Source organism: Pseudophryne corroboree, chromosome 1 (genome assembly GCF_028390025.1).
Source record: "Pseudophryne corroboree isolate aPseCor3 chromosome 1, aPseCor3.hap2, whole genome shotgun sequence".
Classification (NCBI taxonomy): domain Eukaryota; kingdom Metazoa; phylum Chordata; class Amphibia; order Anura; family Myobatrachidae; genus Pseudophryne; species Pseudophryne corroboree.
Window position 1 is genome coordinate 516,819,404 of NC_086444.1, and position 20,586 is coordinate 516,839,989.

General features: G+C 49.2%; 1 protein-coding gene across 1 annotated transcript in view; it reads left to right on the forward strand.

Moving 5' to 3' along the window:
- Positions 1-18,427: 18,427 nt before the first annotated feature.
- Positions 18,428-20,586, forward strand: part of DMRT1 (doublesex and mab-3 related transcription factor 1) — a 282,371-nt gene continuing 280,212 nt past the window's right edge. Inside the window, exon 1 of the mRNA XM_063951260.1 lies at positions 18,428-18,474. Within this exon, the coding sequence (XP_063807330.1) occupies positions 18,443-18,474 (32 nt within the window). The 5' untranslated portion in view covers positions 18,428-18,442. The remainder of the gene's footprint in view (positions 18,475-20,586) is intronic.

Consider the following 20,586-nt stretch of genomic DNA (forward strand, 5'->3'; position numbering starts at 1 on the left):
AGACGTTGTCTTATATATGCGGGATGCACAGAGGGACATTTGCCTGCTGGCATCTAGAATTAATGCAATGTCCATTTCTGCCAGGAGAGTATTATGGACTCGGCAGTGGACAGGTGATGCTGATTCTAAAAGACACATGGAGGTTTTGCCTTATAAGGGTGAGGAATTGTTTGGGGACGGTCTCTCGGACCTCGTATCCACGGCAACAGCCGGGAAGTCAACTTTTTTACCTCAGGTTCCCTCACAGCCTAAGAAAGCACCGTATTATCATGTACAGTCCTATCGGCCTCAGAAAGGCAAGCGGATCAGAGGCGCATCCTTTCTGCCCAGAGGCAGGGGTAGAGGAAAGAAGCTGCACCAGGCAGCCAGTTCCCAGGAACAAAAATCCTCCCCCGCTTCCTCTAAGTCCACCGCATGACGCTGGGGCTCCACAGGCGGAGCCGGGTGCGGTGGGGGCGCGTCTCCGAAACTTCAGCAACCAGTGGGTTCGCTCACAAGTGGATCTCTGGGCTGTACAAATTGTATCTCAGGGATACCAGCTGGAGTTCGAGGCGACTCCCCCTCGCCGTTACCTCAAATCAGCCTTGCCAGCTGCTCCCAGAGAAAGGGAGGTAGTAATGGCGGCAATTCACAAGCTGTACCTCCAGCAGGTGATAATCAAGGTTCCCCTCCTTCAACAGGGACGGGGTTACTATTCCACAATGTTTGTGGTACCGAAACCAGACGGTTCGGTGAGACCCATTCTGAATTTAAAATCCTTGAACACTTATATAAGGAAGTTCAAGTTCAAAATGGAATCGCTCAGGGCGGTTATTGCAAGCCTGGAAGAGGGGGATTTTATGGTGTCGCTGGACATCAAGGATGCTTACTTGCATGTCCCCGTTTACCCACCTCACCAGGAGTACCTCAGGTTTGTGGTACAGGATTGTCATTACCAATTCCAGACGTTGCCGTTTGGTCTGTCCACGGCACCGAGAGTATTTACCAAGGTAATGGCCGAAATGATGATACTCCTTCGGAAGAAGGGAGTTATAATTATCCCGTACTTGGACGATCTCCTTATAAAGGCGAGGTCCAGAGAGCAGTTGTTAGTCAGCGTAGCACTTTCTCGGGAAGTGTTGCAACAGCACGGCTGGATTCTGAATATCCCAAAGTCGCAGCTGATTCCTGCGACGCGTCTGCTCTTCCTGGGCATGATTCTGGACACAGAACAGAAGAAGGTGTTTCTCCCGGTGGAGAAGGCCCAGGAATTGTCATCTCTGGTCAGGGACCTCCTGAAACCAAAACAGGTGTCGGTGCATCACTGCACGCGAGTCCTGGGAAAGATGGTGGCTTCTTACGAAGCAATTCCCTTCGGCAGGTTCCATGCAAGGATCTTTCAGTGGGATCTGTTAGACAAATGGTCCGGATCGCATCTTCAGATGCATCGGTTGATCACCCTGTCCCCAAGGGCCAGGGTGTCTCTGCTGTGGTGGCTGCAGAGTGCTCATCTTCTCAAGGGCCGCAGATTCGGCATACAGGACTGGGTCCTGGTGACCACGGACGCAAGCCTCCGAGGATGGGGGGCAGTCACTCAGGGAAGGAACTTCCAAGGACAGTGGTCAAGTCAAGAGACTTCACTACACATAAATATACTGGAACTAAGGGCCATCTACAACGCCCTGAGTCAAGCAGAGCCCCTGCTTCAAAACCAACCAGTGCTGATTCAATCAGACAACATCACGGCGGTCGCCCATGTAAACCGCCAGGGCGGCACAAGAAGCAGGATGGCGATGGCAGAAGCCACAAGGATTCTCCGATGGGCGGAAAATCACGTGCTAGCACTGTCAGCAGTGTTCATTCCGGGAGTGGACAACTGGGAAGCAGACTTCCTCAGCAGGCATGACCTCCACCCGGGAGAGTGGGGACTTCATCCAGAAGTCTTCACGCAGATTGTAAACCGTTGGGAACGGCCACAGGTGGACATGATGGCGTCCCGCCTCAACAAAAAGCTAAAAAAATATTGCGCCAGGTCAAGGGATCCTCAGGCGATAGCTGTGGACGCACTCGTGACACCGTGGGTGTACCAGTCGGTTTATGTGTTCCCTCCTCTTCCTCTCATACCCAAGGTACTGAGGATAGTAAGAAAGAGAGGAGTAAGAACTATACTCATCGTTCCGGATTGGCCAAGAAGAACTTGGTACCCAGAACTACAAGAAATGATCTCAGAGGACCCATGGCCTCTGCCTCTCAGACAGAACCTGTTACAGCAGGTGCCCTGTCTGTTCCAAGACTTACCGCGGCTGCGTTTGACGGCATGGCGGTTGAACGCCGGATCCTAGCGGAAAAGGGCATTCCAGATGAAGTGATTCCTACGCTGATAAAGGCTAGGAAAGACGTGACAGCACAACATTATCACCGTATATGGCGAAAATATGTTGCTTGGTGTGAGGCCAGGAAGGCCCCTACAGAGGAATTCCAGCTGGGTCGATTCCTGCACTTCCTACAGTCAGGAGTGACTATGGGCCTAAAATTAGGATCCATAAAGGTCCAGATTTCGGCCCTATCTATTTTCTTTCAAAAAGAACTGGCTTCACTGCCTGAAGTTCAGACGTTTGTTAAGGGAGTGCTGCATATTCAGCCCCCTTTTGTGCCTCCAGTGGCACCTTGGGATCTTAACGTTGTGTTGGATTTCCTGAAATCCCACTGGTTTGAGCCACTTAGGACCGTGGAGCTAAAATATCTCACGTGGAAAGTGGTCATGCTATTGGCCTTAGCTTCGGCTAGGCGTGTGTCAGAATTGGCGGCTTTGTCATGTAAAAGCCCTTATCTGATCTTCCATATGGACAGGGCAGAATTGAGGACTCGTCCCCAATTTCTCCCTAAGGTGGTATCAGCGTTTCATTTGAACCAACCTATTGTGGTGCCTGCGGCTACTCGGGACTTGGAGGACTCCAAGTTACTAGATGTAGTCAGGGCTTTGAAAATCTATGTAGCCAGGACGGCTGGAGTCAGGAAAACTGACTCGCTGTTTATCCTGCATGCACCCAACAAGCTGGGTGCTCCTGCTTCAAAGCAAACTATTGCGCGCTGGATCTGTAACACGATTCAGCAAGCTCATTCTGCGGCAGGATTGCCGCATCCTAAATCAGTAAAAGCCCATTCCACAAGGAAGGTGGGCTCTTCTTGGGCGGCTGCCCGAGGGGTCTCGGCTTTACAGCTTTGCCGAGCTGCTACTTGGTCGGGTTCAAACACATTTGCTAAGTTCTACAAGTTTGATACCCTGGCTGAGGAGGACCTTGCCTTTGCTCATTCGGTGCTGCAGAGTCATCCGCACTCTCCCGCCCGTTTGGGAGCTTTGGTATAATCCCCATGGTCCTTACGGAGTTCCCAGCATCCACTAGGACGTCAGAGAAAATAAGAATTTACTCACCGGTAATTCTATTTCTCGTAGTCCGTAGTGGATGCTGGGCGCCCGTCCCAAGTGCGGACTCTCTGCAATACATGTATATAGTTATTGCTTAACTAAAGGGTTATTGTTATGAGCCATCTGTTACTGAGGCTCAGTTGTTGTTCATACTGTTAACTGGGTATGGTTATCAAAAGTTGTACGGTGTGATTGGTGTGGCTGGTATGAGTCTTACCCTGGATTCCAAATCCTTTCCTTGTTGTGTCAGCTCTTCCGGGCACAGTTTCCTTAACTGAGGTCTGGAGGAGGGGCATAGAGGGAGGAGCCAGTGCACACCAGATAGTACCTAATCTTTCTTTTAGAGTGCCCAGTCTCCTGCGGAGCCCGTCTATTCCCCATGGTCCTTACGGAGTTCCCAGCATCCACTACGGACTACGAGAAATAGAATTACCGGTGAGTAAATTCTTATTTTTCTCTTACGTCCTAGAGGAGGCTGGGGACTCCAAAAGGACCATGGGGTTTATACCAAAGCTCCAAACCGGGCGGGAGAGTGCGGACGACTCTGCAGCACCGACTGAGCAAACGCAAGGTCCTCATCAGCCAGGGTATCAAACTTATAGAGCTTAGCAAAAGTGTTTGAACCCAACCAAGTAGCTTCTCGGCAAAGCTGTAACGCCGAGACTCCTCGGGCAGTCGCCCAAGATGAGCCCACTTTCCTGGTAGAATGGGCTTTTACTGACTTCGGCACTGGTTGCCCGGCCGAAGAATGAGCCTGCTGAATCGTACTACAAATCCAGCGTGCAATAGTCTGTTTTGAAGCAGGATGACCAATCTTGTTGGAAGCATACAGGACAAACAGCGCCTCAGTTTTTCTGGCAACAGCTGTCCTGGTGACGTAGATCTTCAAAGCTCTCACAACATCCAGAGATTTTGGAATCGCCACAGCCTCCGTAGCCACCGGGACCACAATAGGTTGGTTAATGTGAAATTAAGAAACCACCTTCGGCAGAAATTGTTGACGAGTCCTCAATTCCGCCCTATCCGAATGAAAAATCAAGTACGGGCTCTTATGAGATAAGGCCGCCAACTCTGACACTCGCCTGGCAGACGCCAGCGCCAACAGCATAACTACCTTCCAAGTGAGAAATTTCAACTCAACCTTACGCAAAGGTTCAAACCAGGAAGACATGAGAAACCGTAAGACCACATCAAGATCCCATGGAGCTACAGGAGGCACAAACGGAGGCTTGATATGCATTACTCCTTTCACAAAAGTCTGAACCTCTGGGAGGACAGTTAATTCTTTTTGAAAGAAAAGAGACAAAGCCGAAATCTGCACTTTGATAGAGCCTAATTTCAGGCCTGCATCTACTCCCGCCTGCAAAAAGTGGAGAAAGCGACCCAAGTGAAAATCTTCCGCAGGAGCCATTTTAGACTCACACCAGGAAACATACTTTCTCCAAATACGGTGATAATGTTTTGCCGTAACCTCCTTCCTAGCCTTAATGAGAGTGGGAATGACCTCCCCGGGAATACCCTTACGAGCTAAGATCTGGCGCTCAACCTCCGTCAAACGCAGCCGCGGTAAGTTTGGAAACACGCATGGACCCTGTAACAGGTCCTCTCTTAGAGGAAGCGGCCAAGGATCTTCCACCAGTAATTCCTGAAGATCCGGGTACCAGGCCCTTCTTGGCCAATCTGGAACGACGAGAATCGCCTGAACCCTTGCTCGTCGAATGATCCCCAGTACCTTTGTAATGAGAGGAAGTGGAGGGAACACATACACCGACTGGAACACCCACGGAGACACCAGGGCGTTCACTGCACTGGCTTGGGGGTCCCTTGACCTGGAACAATATCTCGGGAGCTTCTTGTTGAGACGAGACGCCATCATGTCGATCAACGGAATTCCCCAACGTTTTGTCACCTCTGCAAATACCTCTTGGTGAAGAGCCCACTCTCCCGGATGGAGATCGTGTCTCCTGAGTAAATCTGCTTCCCAGTTGTCCACTCCCGGTAGGAAGACTGCTGACAGGGCGCTCACGTGTTGTTCCGCCCAGCGAAGGATTCTTGTGGCCTCCGCCATTGCCGCTCTGCTCCTTGTTCCGCCTTGATGGTTTATATGTGCCACCGCTGTGATGTTGTCTGACTGTAACAGGACAGGTCGACCCTGAAGAAGGCTTCTTGCTTGTAGCAGGCCGTTGTAAATGGCTCTTAACTCGAGAACATTTATGTGGAGACAAGCTTCCTGGAGTGACCATTTCCCCTGAAAATTTCTTCCTTGGGTGACTGTGCCCCAGCCCCGGAGACTTGCATCTGTTGTCAGAAGTACCCAATCCTGGATACCGAACCGGCGTCCCCCTAGGAGGTGAGAACTTTGTAGCCACCACAGGAGAGAAATTCTGGCTCTGGGAGATAGACTTATCTTCCGGTGCATGTGCAGGTGAGACCCGGACCATTTGCTCAGCAAGTCCCACTGAAACACCCGGGCATGAAACCTGCCAAACGGAATGGCTTCGTACGCCGCAACCATTTTCCCCAGAACTCGAGTACAGTGATGGATTGACACACTCGTCGGCCTCAGAAGTTCCCTGACCATCGTCAGCAGTTCCAGAGCTTTTTCTTCTGGAAGAAATACTCTCTGTAAATCCGTGTCCAGAATCATGCCCAGAAAAGGCAGCTGAGTGGTCGGAATCAACTGAGATTTTGGCAAATTGAGTACCCAACCATGCTGTCGCAGAACCGACAGTGACAAATTTACACTTCTCAGCAACCGTTCCTTGGACCTCGCCTTTATCAGGAGATCGTCCAAGTACGGGATAATCGTAACCCCTTGTTTGCAAAGGAGAACCATCATTTCCACCATGAGTTTGGTGAAAATCCTCGGAGCCGTGGAAAGCCCAAACTGCAACGTCTGAAATTGGTAATGAGAATCCTGTATCGCAAACCTGAGGAAGGCCTGATGCGAAGGATATATCGGGACGTGTAAGTAGGCATCCTTTATGTCGACTGACGCCATAAAATCCCCCCCTTCCAGGCTGGCAATTACAGCTCGAAGAGATTCCATCTTGAACTTGAAAACTTTCAAGTATGGATTGAGGGATTTTAGATTCAGAATTGGTCTGACCGAACCGTCCGGTTTCGGCACAACAAAGAGGCTCGAGTAGAACCCCTCCCCCCGTTGGGACGAGGGAACGGGAACAATGACCCTTTGTAGACACAATTTTTGTATCGCTGCCAGCACCACCTCCCTGTCCGGAAGAGCCACTGGTAAGGCCGAAATGAAGAACCGGTGAGGGGGCATCTCCCGAAACTCCAGCTTGTATCCCTGAGACACAATCTCTAGGACCCAAGGATCCAGGTCTGATTGAATCCAGACCTGACTGAATATTCGCAGACAGCTCCCCACCGGTCCGGACTCCCCCAGGGAAGCCCCAGCGTTATACGGTGGACTTGGTAGAGGCATGGGAGGACTTTTGGTCCTGGGCGCCTGACACTGCAGGCGGCTTCCTTCCTCTACCTTTTGAAGCGAGGAAGGACGAACCTTTTCCACGCCTGTATTTATTGTGACGAAAGGACTGCATCTGCTGATGTGGTGCCTTTTTCTGTTGTGTGGGAACATAAGGAAGAAAAGAGGACTACCCGCAGTCGTGGTAGAGACCAGGTCAGCCAAGCCGTCCCCAAACAAGACAGTACCTTTGAAGGGCAAAGCTTCCATAGCTCTCTTGGAGTCGGCATCAGCATTCCATTGATGGATCCACAACGCCCTCCTGGCCGATATCGACATGGCATTGGCTCTTGATCCCAAGAGACAAACATCCCTCGCCGCATCCTTCAGGTAATCTGCAGCATCCTTGATATAACCAAGAGTCAAAAGAACATTATCTTTATCAAGGGTATCCATATCATTAGCTAAATTCTCAGCCCATTTAGCAATAGCACTACTCACCCATACCGACGCCACAGCAGGTCTGAGCAATGCACCCGAATTAACGAAAATCGACTTCAGAGACGTCTCCAGCTTGCGATCCGCTGGATCTTTGAGAGCTGCCGTGTCAGTAGACGGAAGCGCCACTTTCTTAGATAAACGAGATAGAGCTTTGTCAACATTTGGAGACGCCTACCACTTTTCCCTGTCATCAGAGGGGAAAGGATACGCCATGTAAATCCTCTTGGGAATCTGCCACCTCTTGTCCGGCGACTCCCAAGCCTTTTCACAAAGAGTATTCATTTCATGAGAGGAGGGAAACTTCACCTCGGTTTTTTTCCCCTTGAACAAGCAAATCCTTGTTTCCTGTACCGCAGGTTCATCAGAAATGTGTAAAACATCTTTTATAGCCACAATCATGTACTGAATACTCTTAACTAATCATGGATGTAAAGCAGCCTCAGTGAAATCGACCTCGGAAACAGAGTCCGTGTCGGTATCAGTATCTACCACTTGAGTAAATGGCTGCTTTTGCGACCCGGATGAGGTCTGCACCTGAGACAAAGCCTCTTCCATGGACTTTTTCCACACCTGTGTCTGTGACTGTGACTCAGACCTATCTAACCTCTTTGATAAAGAAGCTACATTCGTATTTATCGTACTTAACAATGCGAGTAAATCAGGTGTCGGCTGCGCCGGCAGGCCCAAATCTAGCCCCGCATCCACTCCCCCAATAACCTCCTCTGGTGAATAACATTCAGCCTCAGACATGCCGACACGTAGTACCGACACACAGATACACACAGAACGTCTCAGCTAGGTGACAGGCCCACAATGACGCCCAGATAGAGGACACAGAGGGAGTATGCCAGCTCACACCCCAGCGCCCATATATCCCGTCAAAAGATATATGTACCCAGCGCTGCTTAAAATAAGATTTTACTTACCGATAAATCTATTTCTCGTAGTCCGTAGTGGATGCTGGGGACTCCGTCAGGACCATGGGGGATTAGCGGCTCCGCAGGAGACAGGGCACAAAAATAAAGCTTTAGGATCAGGTGGTGTGCACTGGCTCCTCCCCCTATGACCCTCCTCCAAGCCTCAGTTAGGATACTGTGCCCGGACGAGCGTACACAATAAGGAAGGATTTTGAATCCCGGGTAAGACTCATACCAGCCACACCAATCACACCGTACAACTTGTGATCTGAACCCATTTAACAGTATGACAACGTAGGAGCCTCTGAACAGACGGCTCACAACAAGAACAACCCGATTTTTTTGTAACAATAACTATGTACAAGTATTGCAGACAATCCGCACTTGGGATGGGCGCCCAGCATCCACTACGGACTACGAGAAATAGATTTATCGGTAAGTAAAATCTTATTTTCTCTAACGTCCTAGTGGATGCTGGGGACTCCGTCAGGACCATGGGGATTATACCAAAGCTCCCAAACGGGCGGGAGAGTGCGGATGACTCTGCAGCACCGAATGAGAGAACTCCAGGTCCTCTTTAGCCAGGGTATCAAATTTGTAGAATTTTACAAACGTGTTCTCCCCCGACCACGTAGCTGCTCGGCAGAGTTGTAATGCCGAGACCCCTCGGGCAGCCGCCCAGGATGAGCCCACCTTCCTTGTGGAATGGGCCTTGACAGATTTAGGCTGTGGCAGGCCTGCCACAGAATGTGCAAGTTGAATTGTGCTACAAATCCAACGAGCAATCGTCTGCTTAGAAGCAGGAGCACCCAGCTTGTTGGGTGCATACAGTATAAACAGCGAGTCAGATTTTCTGACTCCAGCCGTCCTTGAAATATATATTTTCAATGCCCTGACAACGTCCAGCAACTTGGAATCCTCCAAATCGCTAGTAGCCGCAGGCACCACAATAGGCTGGTTCAGGTGAAACGCTGACACCACCTTAGGCAGAAAATGAGGACGCGTCCGCAGTTCTGCCCTGTCCGAATGGAAAATCAGATATGGGCTTTTATACGATAAAGCCGCCAATTCTGACACTCTCCTGGCTGAAGCCAGGGCCAGTAGCATGGTTACTTTCCATGTAAGATATTTCAAATCCGCCGATTTGAGTGGCTCAAACCAATGGGATTTGAGAAAATCCAAAACTACATTAAGGTCCCACGGATCCACTGGGGGCACAACCGGGGGCTGTATATGTAGTACTCCTTTTACAAAAGTCTGGACTTCAGGAACTGAAGCCAATTCTTTCTGGAAGAAAATCGACAGGGCCGAAATTTGAACCTTAATGGACCCCAACTTGAGGCCCATAGACAATCCTGTTTGCAGGAAATGTAGGAATCGACCCAATTGAAATTCCTCCGTGGGGGCCTTCCTGGCCTCACACCACGCAACATATTTTCTCCAAATGCGGTGATAATGTTGTGCAGTCACCTCCTTCCTGGCTTTAACCAGTGTAGGAATGACCTCTTCTGGAATGCCTTTTTCCCTTAGAATTCGGCGTTCAACCGCCACGCCGTCAAACGCAGCCGCGGTAAGTCTTGGAATAGACACGGTCCCTGCTGAATCAGGTCCCGTCTTAGAGGTAGAGGCCACGGATTTTCCGTGAGCATCTCCTGAAGTTCCGGGTACCAAGTTCTTCTTGGCCAATCCGGAGCCACGAGTATCGTTCTTACTCCCCTTTGCCGTATAATTCTCAGTACTTTGGGTATGAGAGGCAGAGGAGGAAACACATACACTGACTGGAACACCCACGGTGTTACCAGAGCGTCCACAGCTATTGCCTGAGGGTCTCTTGACCTGGCGCAATACCTGTCCAGTTTTTTGTTGAGGCGAGACGCCATCATATCCACCTTTGGTTTTTCCCAACGGTTCACAATCATGTGGAAGACTTCTGGATGAAGTCCCCACTCTCCCTGGTGTAGATCGTGTCTGCTGAGGAAGTCTGCTTCCCAGTTGTCCACTCCCGGAATGAACACTGCTGACAGTGCTATCACATGATCTTCCGCCCAGCGAAGAATCCTTGCAGCTTCTGCCATTGCTCTCCTGCTTCTTGTGCCGCCCTGTCTGTTTACGTGGGCGACTGCCGTGATGTTGTCCGACTGGATCAACACCGGCTGACCCTGAAGCAGGGGTTTTGCCAGGCTTAGAGCATTGTAAATCGCTCTTAGCTCCAGTATATTTATGTGAAGAGACATCTCCAGGCTTGACCATACTCCCTGGAAGTTTCTTCCCTGTGTGACCGCTCCCCAGCCTCTCAGACTGGCATCCATGGTCACCAGGACCCAGTCCTGTATGCCGAATCTGCGGCCTTCTAACAGATGAGCACTCTGCAACCACCACAGAAGAGACACCCTTGTCCGTGGCGATAAGGTTATCCGCTGATGCATCTGCAGATGCGATCCGGACCATTTGTCCAGCAGATCCCACTGAAAAGTTTGTGCGTGGAATCTGCCGAATGGGATTGCTTCGTAAGAAGCCACCATCTTTCCCAGGACTCTTGTGCATTGATGCACAGACACTTTTCCTGGTTTTAGGAGGTTCCTGACAAGTTCGGATAACTCCTTGGCTTTCTCCTCCGGAAGAAACACCTTTTTCTGAACCGTGTCCAGAATCATTCCCAGGAACAGCAGACGTGTTGTCGGAGTCAACTGAGATTTTGGAAAATTCAGAATCCACCCGTGTTGTTGCAGCACTACTTGGGTTAGTGCTACTCCGTCCTCCAGCTGTTCTCTGGACCTTGCCCTTATCAGGAGATCGTCCAAGTAAGGGATAATTAATACGCCTCTTCTTCGCAGAAGAATCATCATTTCGGCCATTACCTTGGTAAAGACCCGAGGTGCCGTGGACAATCCAAACGGCAGCGTCTGAAACTGATAATGACAGTTTTGCACCACGAACCTGAGGTACCCTTGATGTGAAGGGCAAATTGGGACATGCAGGTAAGCATCTTTTATGTCCAGGGACACCATAAAGTCCCCTTCTTCCAGATTCGCTATCACTGCTCTGAGTGATTCCATCTTGAACTTGAATTTTTGTATGTACAGGTTCAAAGATTTCAGATTTAGAATAGGTCTTACCGAGCCGTCCGGCTTCGGTACCACAAATAGCGTGGAGTAATACCCCTTTCCCTGTTGTAGGAGGGGTACCTTGACCATCACCTGCTGAGAAAACAGCTTGTGAATGGCTTCCAATACCGTCGCCCTGTCTGAGGGAGACGTTGGCAAAGCAGACTTTAGGAACCGGCGAGGGGGAGACTTCTCGAATTCCAACCTGTAACCCTGAGATACTACCTGCAGGATCCAGGGGTCCACCTGTGAGCAAGCCCACTGCGCGCTGAAATTCTTGAGTCGACCCCCCACCGTTCCTGAGTCCGCTTGTAAAGCCCCAGCGTCATGCTGAGGGCTTTGCAGAACCCGCGGAGGGCTTCTGTTCCTGGGAAGGAGCTGCTTGCTGCCCTCTCTTACCCTTTCCTCTGCCTCGGGGCAGATATGACTGTCCTTTTGCCCGCTTGTTCTTATAGGACCGAAAGGACTGCGGCTGAAAAGACGGTGTCTTTTTCTGTTGGGAGGGGGTCTGAGGTAAAAAGGTGGATTTCCCGGCAGTTGCCGTGGCCACCAAATCCGATAGACCGACGCCAAATAATTCCTCCCCTTTATACGGCAATACTTCCATATGCCGTTTGGAATCCGCATCACCTGACCACTGTCGTGTCCATAAACTTCTTCTGGCAGATATGGACATCGCACTTACTCTCGATGCCAGAGTGCAAATATCCCTCTGAGCATCTCGCATATAAAGAAAGGCATCCTTTAATTGCTCTAAAGTCTGTAAAATACTGTCCCTATCCAAGGTATCAATATTTTCAGTCAGGGAATCCGACCAGACCACCCCAGCACTGCACATCCAGGCTGAGGCGATGGCTGGTCGCAGTATAACACCAGTATGTGTGTATATACTTTTTAGGGTAGTTTCCAGCCTCCTATCAGCTGGATCCTTGAGGGCGGCCGTATCAGGAGACGGTAACGCCACTTGTTTTGATAAGCGTGTGAGCGCCTTATCCACCTTAGGGGGTGTTTCCCAGCGCGCCCTAACCTCTGGCGGGAAAGGGTATAATGCCAATAACTTTTTTGAAATTAGCACTTTTCTATCTGGGTTAACCCACGCTTCATCACATACATCATTCAATTCCTCTGATTCAGGAAAAACTACAGGTAGTTTTTTCACCCCCACATAATACCCCTTTTTGTGGTACTTGTAGTATCAGAGATATGCAAAGCCTCCTTCATTGCCGTGATCATATAACGTGTGGCCCTACTGGAAAATACGTTTGTTTCTTCACCGTCGACACTAGATTCAGTGTCCGTGTCTGGGTCTGTGTCGACCGACTGAGGTAAAGGGCGTTTTACAGCCCCTGACGGTGTCTGAGACGCCTGGGCAGGTACTAACTGGTTTGCCGGCCGTCTCATGTCGTCAACTGATTTTTGTAATGTGCTGACATTATCACGTAATTCCATAAACAAAGCCATCCATTCCGGTGTCGACTCCCTGGGGGGTGACATCACCATTACCGGCAATTGCTCTGCCTCCACACCAACATCGTCCTCATACATGTCGACACACACGTACCGACACACAGCAGACACACAGGGAATGCTCTATTGAAGACAGGACCCCACTAGCCCTTTGGGGAGACAGAGGGAGAGTTTGCCAGCACACACCCAAGCGCTATAATATATATGGAAACAACCCTATATAAGTGTTGTATCCTTATAGCAGCTTAAATATAGTAATATCGCCAAAAAAAGTGCCCCCCCTCTCTGTTTTACCCTGTTTCTGTAGTGCAGTGCAGGGGAGAGTCCTGGGAGCCTTCCTCACAGCGGAGCTGAGCAGGAAAATGGCGCTGTGTGCTGAGGAGAATAAGCCCCGCCCCCTATTTCGGCGGGCTCTTCTCCTGAGTTTGTGAGATCTGGCAGGGGTTAAATACATCCATATAGCCTCAAGGGCTATATGTGATGTATTTTTAGCCATAAAAAGGTATTATACATTGCTGCCCAGGGCGCCCCCCCAGCGCCCTGCACCCTCCGTGACCGCTGTGTGAAGTGTGCTGACAACAATGGCGCACAGCTGCAGTGCTGTGCGCTACCTCAGGAAGACAGAAAAGTCTTCTGCCGCCTGCTTCTGGACCTCTTCCATCTTCGGCATCTGCAAGGGGGGTCGGCGGCGCGGCTCCGGGACCGGACTCCATGGCTGGGCCTGTGTTCGATCCCTCTGGAGCTAATGGTGTCCAGTAGCCTAAGAAGCCAATCCATCCTGCACGCAGGTGAGTTGACTTCTCTCCCCTAAGTCCCTCGATGCAGTGAGCCTGTTGCCAGCAGGACTCACTGAAAATAAAAAACCTAAAACTTTTTCTAAGCAGCTCTTTAGGAGAGCCACCTAGATTGCACCCTGCTCGGACGGGCACAAAAACCTAACTGAGGCTTGGAGGAGGGTCATAGGGGGAGGAGCCAGTGCACACCACCTGATCCTAAAGCTTTATTTTTGTGCCCTGTCTCCTGCAGAGCCGCTAATCCCCCATGGTCCTGACGGAGTCCCCAGCATCCACTAGGACGTTAGAGAAATAATAATAAAAATGCACCACACTGCAGCCCCCCCCTCCCGATTAGCTCCCGGTTACTTGTGAGAGGAGATGTGGAGGTCCCGGGCAGCGTCTCCTTCAGCCGCGTGTTGAAGGAGAAGATGGCGCTGTGAGCCGCGGGACGAAGCTCCGCCCCTTCCCGGCGCACTTCGGCCCGCCAAATTTGAAAATGAAAAGATGCTGGAGGGGGTTTGAGAAACGGTGCCGAGGCACCGAAAAGCCTTCTGCCGGTCCCCGAACCTCAGTAACATGCTGCCCCGGGCGCCCCCCCCCCCCCCCCCAGCGCCCTGCACCCTGAGAGTGCCGTTGGTGAAAGTGTGTGGGAGCATGGAGCGCAGCGTTACCGCTGCGCTGTACCTGGTTACTTAAGTCTTCTGCCGTCTTGAAGTCTTCTGTTCTTCTCATACTCACCCGACTTCTTTCTTCTGGCTTCTGTGAGGGGATTGACGGCGCGGCTCCGGGAACAAGCAGCTAGGCGCACCAAGTGATCGAACCTTCTGGAGCTAATGGTGTCCAGTAGCTGAGAAGCAGAGCTTTTAACTAAGTAGAAGTAGGTCTGACTTCTCTCCCCTCAGCCCATGATGCAGGGAGCCTGTAGCCAGCAGGTCTCCCTGAAAATAAAAAACCTAACAAAAGTATTTTCTAGAGAAACTCAGGAGAGCTCCTCTAGTGAGTGTCCAGTCAGTCCTGGGCACAAAGTCTAACTGGGGTCTGGAGGAGGGGCATAGAGGGAGGAGCCAGTTCACACCCAGATTAAGTCTTTTCAGTGTGCCCAAGCTCCTGCGGATCCCGTCTATACCCCCTGGTCCTTTTGGAGTCCCCAGAATCCTCTAGGACGTAAGAGAAATCATATACATTGTTTAGTAAAAGGGGAGTGGAAATGGGGTAGGTGTGGTGTGCGTGGCTATGTGATTTGTGGAATTGTGCATTGAAGGATGCTATAAAGACACAAGTTGCTGTAAATCTCATGATCACACCCAGTCACCCAGTACATGTGGGAAGTGGATGGAATCCGGGAGGATGGGATTAGGTTCATATTAAAGGAGCTGGGGGAGCCTATAGACCACATGTTCACGTTACCCCACCACCACCACCACGCAGCGGGTAGCATACCTGGATAGGGTGCAACGGTGATTAGCCATTTTGCCTTCTAATCAGACAAAAAAATGGGTTAGCACCACTTTATAAATAGACCCCTGACATAACTTAAAGTAGGTAATCAGTCACTTTAATGAGTGCATTTATTTAAGAATGAACTTTAGAATGTAAGCTCTCACGAGCAGGGCCCTCAACCCTCATGTGCTTATCTTTCTCTTACTTAAACCATCCTCAACGACACCTAATCCCGCGTTTTTTTTGCCACCCTGATACTTATGTCAGTGTTTATTTACCCTGTACTTGTCCTTTATTGTCTTTAACTGTAAGTCACTATTGTCCAGTTTTGATTTTTAATTTATGTACTCTGTAATTGGGCGATGCAGATACCTTGTGGCGCCATAAAAATAAAGGATAAGGTGTTGCATTTGATTAGAATGTAGTTCTTTGACATAAACGTTTCACATATTTAATTGACTGTATTAAAACACATTCACATTTGTCAAACTATACCTCCATTTTTATGTAGGGATGGTCATTGGTGGGTTTACAGTCAATAGACTCCATAGATGGTGCCATTGTGGATAATATCAATGGCAGGAACTGGGACTGTCTGCTAGTTGAGCCTACCATGGCAGCCATATCCATATCTGGCTTCTAGGGACTGTAGCCGATGCAGTCCTCCAGTTCACATTATACCACATTACAGTGCCCAGTTCAGACCCTCTTTACCACTATTACATCCACTATAACATCCACTACACACATTATTATTATTATTCACTGAAAATGGAATGTCACCCCATAAAGGCCTGACATAGGTCAGAGTCAGACCCAATTGCTTAACAGATAAATCTAGGAACCTGGTAGACAACTATATGACCTGTGTCCGAGGCCCCCTATACCTCTGGGGGGTCGGGATCCTTGCAGCGGAATGCCGGGGGGAGGGAAGCGAGCGCAACAAGCCCCTTGTGGTCTCGCTGTGCTCGCCACGCTGCGGGCTCGGTCGCCACAGGTTCTATTCCAGCTCTATGGGTGTCGTGGACACCCACGAGTGTGAACAGTCCCTGCTAGTCAGCATGCCGACTCTCGGGATTGTCAGGGGGCGGGATGTAGGGGGAAGTATTGTGACCTGCCAGTCACTTAACTACATCCCCCTCTGGGCACAATAGCAATGGCACCCCTATAGCATACCTCCCAACATTTCGAAGGAGAGTAGGAGGGAAGCTTTGGCGCGGCGTAGCCACACCCACCCGAAAAGGGCGTGGCCTCGCAGGAGTGCCACAAACGCGAGCCATGCCCCCGTTTTTCATCACCATGGGGGCATGGCCAGCGCTCTATGAGCTGCTGGCATGCCCCCTCTCGCTATGTCTCTAGTGAATAGACTCTGTGCGCATGCGCACAGCGTCTATTCACTGCTGCTCTGCTAGGCAGAGCAGGGAGTGTAGGAGCCTCCCAACTGCAGCCCCCCACCACGGAACACTTTGGCCCGCGGGTGGGACAGCGGGACAGTCCTAAAAAAATGGGACTGTCCCGCGAAAATCGGGACAGTTGGGAGGTATGCTATAGCTACGCTCATGTGTGCATGCACACATTTGCAGACTAGGGGGTCTATTCATGAAGCAGAAGTGAGCCAGTGCTATTTATAATTTTATAGAATTCACTTCAAAGCTGATCGGTTGCCATAAGCAACTTCACCACTGGCACACTTCTCCACTATTTTCACTGCTTCATGAATAGACCCATAGATCTCCCTGGCAAATTCATGTAGGAGTGCCACTGCTGACATCTTTTGTTTTTGTTAAAGATGTCAACAAACACTATTGTTATCTCTTTGCCAGGGCAGGCCTTTACCGGGAGCTCTATCCTGAATGACATTGCATTCAAATGCGGGGATAAATACTATGTGAAATGTGGTGAAAAATCTCAATTATTAATAACTCTCTACTATACCCCTATATTACATAAATATTCTTATATACTAGTAGCAAACTAAAGAAAGTCTAATAAAAATACTTAAATTATTTGTGAGTTCTGACGTTATCACTGTTCTATTCATATATAGATGGATATAAACAACAATATAGGAAATAGACAGTACAGTATAATTGCTAAGATAATTAATATTCAGACCCTCCAACCAGTGGCAGAACTAGTGAGTGCCCAGGTGCAACAATATGCTTTGGAGCCCCCCCCCCTCCTCCCAGTTTAGAGACTATTTGCGCGTACTAAAGTATGGTGATGCGATTCAGCCACAGAGCGGGGGTGCCGCTGGGGAAGTCAGAGACTTTTCCACGGTAACTCGCTCTGTGAATTGCGGTAAGCAGAGAAAAGCCATGTTTAACGCAAAACAGGGCTTTTCCCTGCTTTATGAATAGACTCCCCCCCAATTAACTAGTTTGACACAGGTGACTGAAAACATAAATCAAGACGGAAGTCCAGGAGCAGAGCATATTGTACCTGATGGAGAGATTGGGCAAAAACTGGAACGGTCTGGAACCCAGACAGGGCTTGCAGGACTTCTGCCACTATGGTGCTTTTAGTGCGCGTCCCTGTCCGGAGGATATCCAATTGGGGTATCAGGTGCCTGTGAAAGCATCGGGAGACTGGGACCCCAGACCATACCGGGAGGCTGTAATTTCTCCCTCCCTGGTGACAGTTGTCCCAGACCAATAAACACCCCAAAATTGGGAGAGGGGTATCTGGGGGGAAAAAACTATTTGTATTCTTGTATATTCAAGAAACAGCTCATGACACAAAGTCGCACAGTAAACAGGTCTGATTAACCTTTTACAGAAATATGAGCAGTGATTTGGATGCTTAAAGTATATGATGGAGGCCATACATAACCTTATTGTCCTGTATTTGCAAATTGTGCATGAAGAGTAAGAGCCTGAGGCACACTGCTTTCGTTATTATCCCCCCACCTCCACCTCCCCGAGACACATCCTATTGGCCCAGCTGCATGTAGCCAATATTCTGACAGCTCCTCTCCTCCAATGGGAAGCGTCTCTCTCTTCTAAGAGGAGCTGTAACTAGTGCGGGAACTAGTGTTACGAGCAGGGCGGTAGCTTCCTACCTGGACAGGCGGACATCATCATCATCATCTGCCCGCCCTACCGCCTGCCCTACCGCCTGCAGTGCCCGGTGAGTAGCCCTGGCCACAGAAACTGGGCCCCTGCACACCCATATCATGCCGATGTAAACTAATGAGACACAATAATAAACTCGGCAAAAAGAGATAATATTTACTGTATGCTGGACACATTATCAGCGGCTACTAATAGTAAGGAAACGGGGTACACCGTGGAGGAAGTTCATCCTTCTAGCCACGCACCCATTGTAGTGATCGCCTGCTGCTGGGCACGCATGACATGAAATGGCTGTTGCGGTATTGGTGCCCTGATGATGGCAGGTGCATGCGTTTGGGGAGCAGCTACATATGTGTATGGTGAGCTAAGCCTGCAGTTGTCGCATAAGAAACTTGCTCATTGCATTAAAGTTATTAGGGATTTGCACTAGTCATATCTTATGGAAAAGAAATCCGTAAAAGATAAGTCCACAGTAACCTAAAAATTAAAGTTGGAATTCATTAAGTTACCTTGCATTCCAACTGATTGTGTTATTTCACCATTCTAAAATGGCTGCTGCAAGCTCTGCACTGGCCATTAGCACCGATGCAACCTATCTCAGCACAAAATGGCTGAATTAAGGGTCTAATTCAGCATGGATCCCTTGTGCGATCACCTGCGCAGTTTCCTGATTATCAGGAAACTGCAGGGCCCATTCTGCGCATGTACAGAGTGGGTCCTGCGTGTGGCTCGCATTTTTCTAATACCCTCTGCCTGATTGACAGGTAGAGGCGTTCGGGAGGTGGGGCGGGGGCGGAGAAGGCTAGCGTTTCCGTAAACGGGTCAGCAAGGTCTGCGTCTCATATTTCTTGGCCTTGAAAGGTCCCCTGCGACGGCCAGCCTGAGGAAGCTGAGACTTACTCAGCTGGCAGTCTGCGGGGAACGGTTGTGATGCTGATGGAAGGCTGCGACGCTGTCGCAGCGCTGGGATTGCAAATGCAGCAGGGAGGTGTTTATTACCTCCTGCATTTGCATTTTTAGTGATTACATTTGCAAAGCTGACTGCATACAGCTTTGCAAATGCAATGCTTACTTTATTAGGCCCTGGCCCCTGACTTAGGGATGACCATTGATGGTTAACCACTGATGGATGATGGTTTTGCCGTCAACGGCGGAGATCCACGGTAATCACCTGCCTCCACCTACTAAATTGTCCCGGTAAAGCGCACTTGACATTCAACTCAATATGATCCCCATTTCCAGATGAAGTTTGCGTTTTTGGATGCACACGCAATTTCACTTAGTAATTCATTTAACTAAGCAGATATTAGAAAAAGGTAAACAAATATACAAAATAAACAAATAGTGATTGCTAATTTATTGCAAAATTCCATGAATAATTAAATATAAAAAATATATTTTATATATAGTTAAAATCATAATTACCCATGTGAAAGGTGACCTCTGGCATTTACATGCTGCATCTGACCAAGTGCAAAATATGGGGTCAATTCAATTGCGGGCAATATGTTTGACCTCGCGATTTACGGCAGCTCGGATTCGCATAATTGTGGGAATTTGGGGGGAGATCAGGAGATGCAGTGCCATTGCCGGCGTGTCCACGCTGTTGCAACAGCAACTCGCACCTGTCCCATGTAGTTTGACTGCCCTCCATGCATACATATGTAGCAATAAAACCCAATTTATGCCATATGTCTATACCCTTTTTTATTCACACTTATTTACACTGTTCCATTTTGGATTGCTCAAAGCATGTTACTGCAGTTAAGCAAGTTACTTGAACCCCATTAGAGTGCATTGTGCACATACCCACTAGCGGTAAACAAGAATGGCAGGATGTAATGGCGTCCGAGTTTGCCAGAGGTGTGGGATACCGGACGAATTATGACGTTTTTTAAAGCAGTCATTTTTTTTTTTTTTACAGTGAATAATAGTAAAATTGAAAGTGGAATAAAAATATGGAACACTAATCTTTTAAATTATGTGGAAACAAAGTTCACATTTGATAAAGTTATGAAACATTTCTACTGTGCATTATAAACAAAACATTTCTATTTTGGACCATAAATACTGAACATTTTCCTCCAGATTACAAGATTTTTATTTAATAAATTGGTAATCAAGGGTTTGGGGAGTTTTCTATTTTAATAAAAGTTTATTTCTCTGACGTCCTAGTGGATGCTGGGAACTCCGTAAGGACCATGGGGATTAGCGGCTCCGCAGGAGACTGGGCACAAAAGTAAAGCTTTAGGACTACCTGGTGTGCACTGGCTCCTCCCCCTATGACCCTCCTCCAAGCCTCAGTTAGATTTTTGTGCCCGACCGAGAAGGGTGCACACTAGGGGCTCTCCTGAGCTTCTTAGTGAAAGTTTAGTTTTAGGTTTTTTATTTTTAGTGAGACCTGCTGGCAACAGGCTCACTGCATCGAGGGACTAAGGGGAGAAGAAGCGAACTCACCTGCGTGCAGAGTG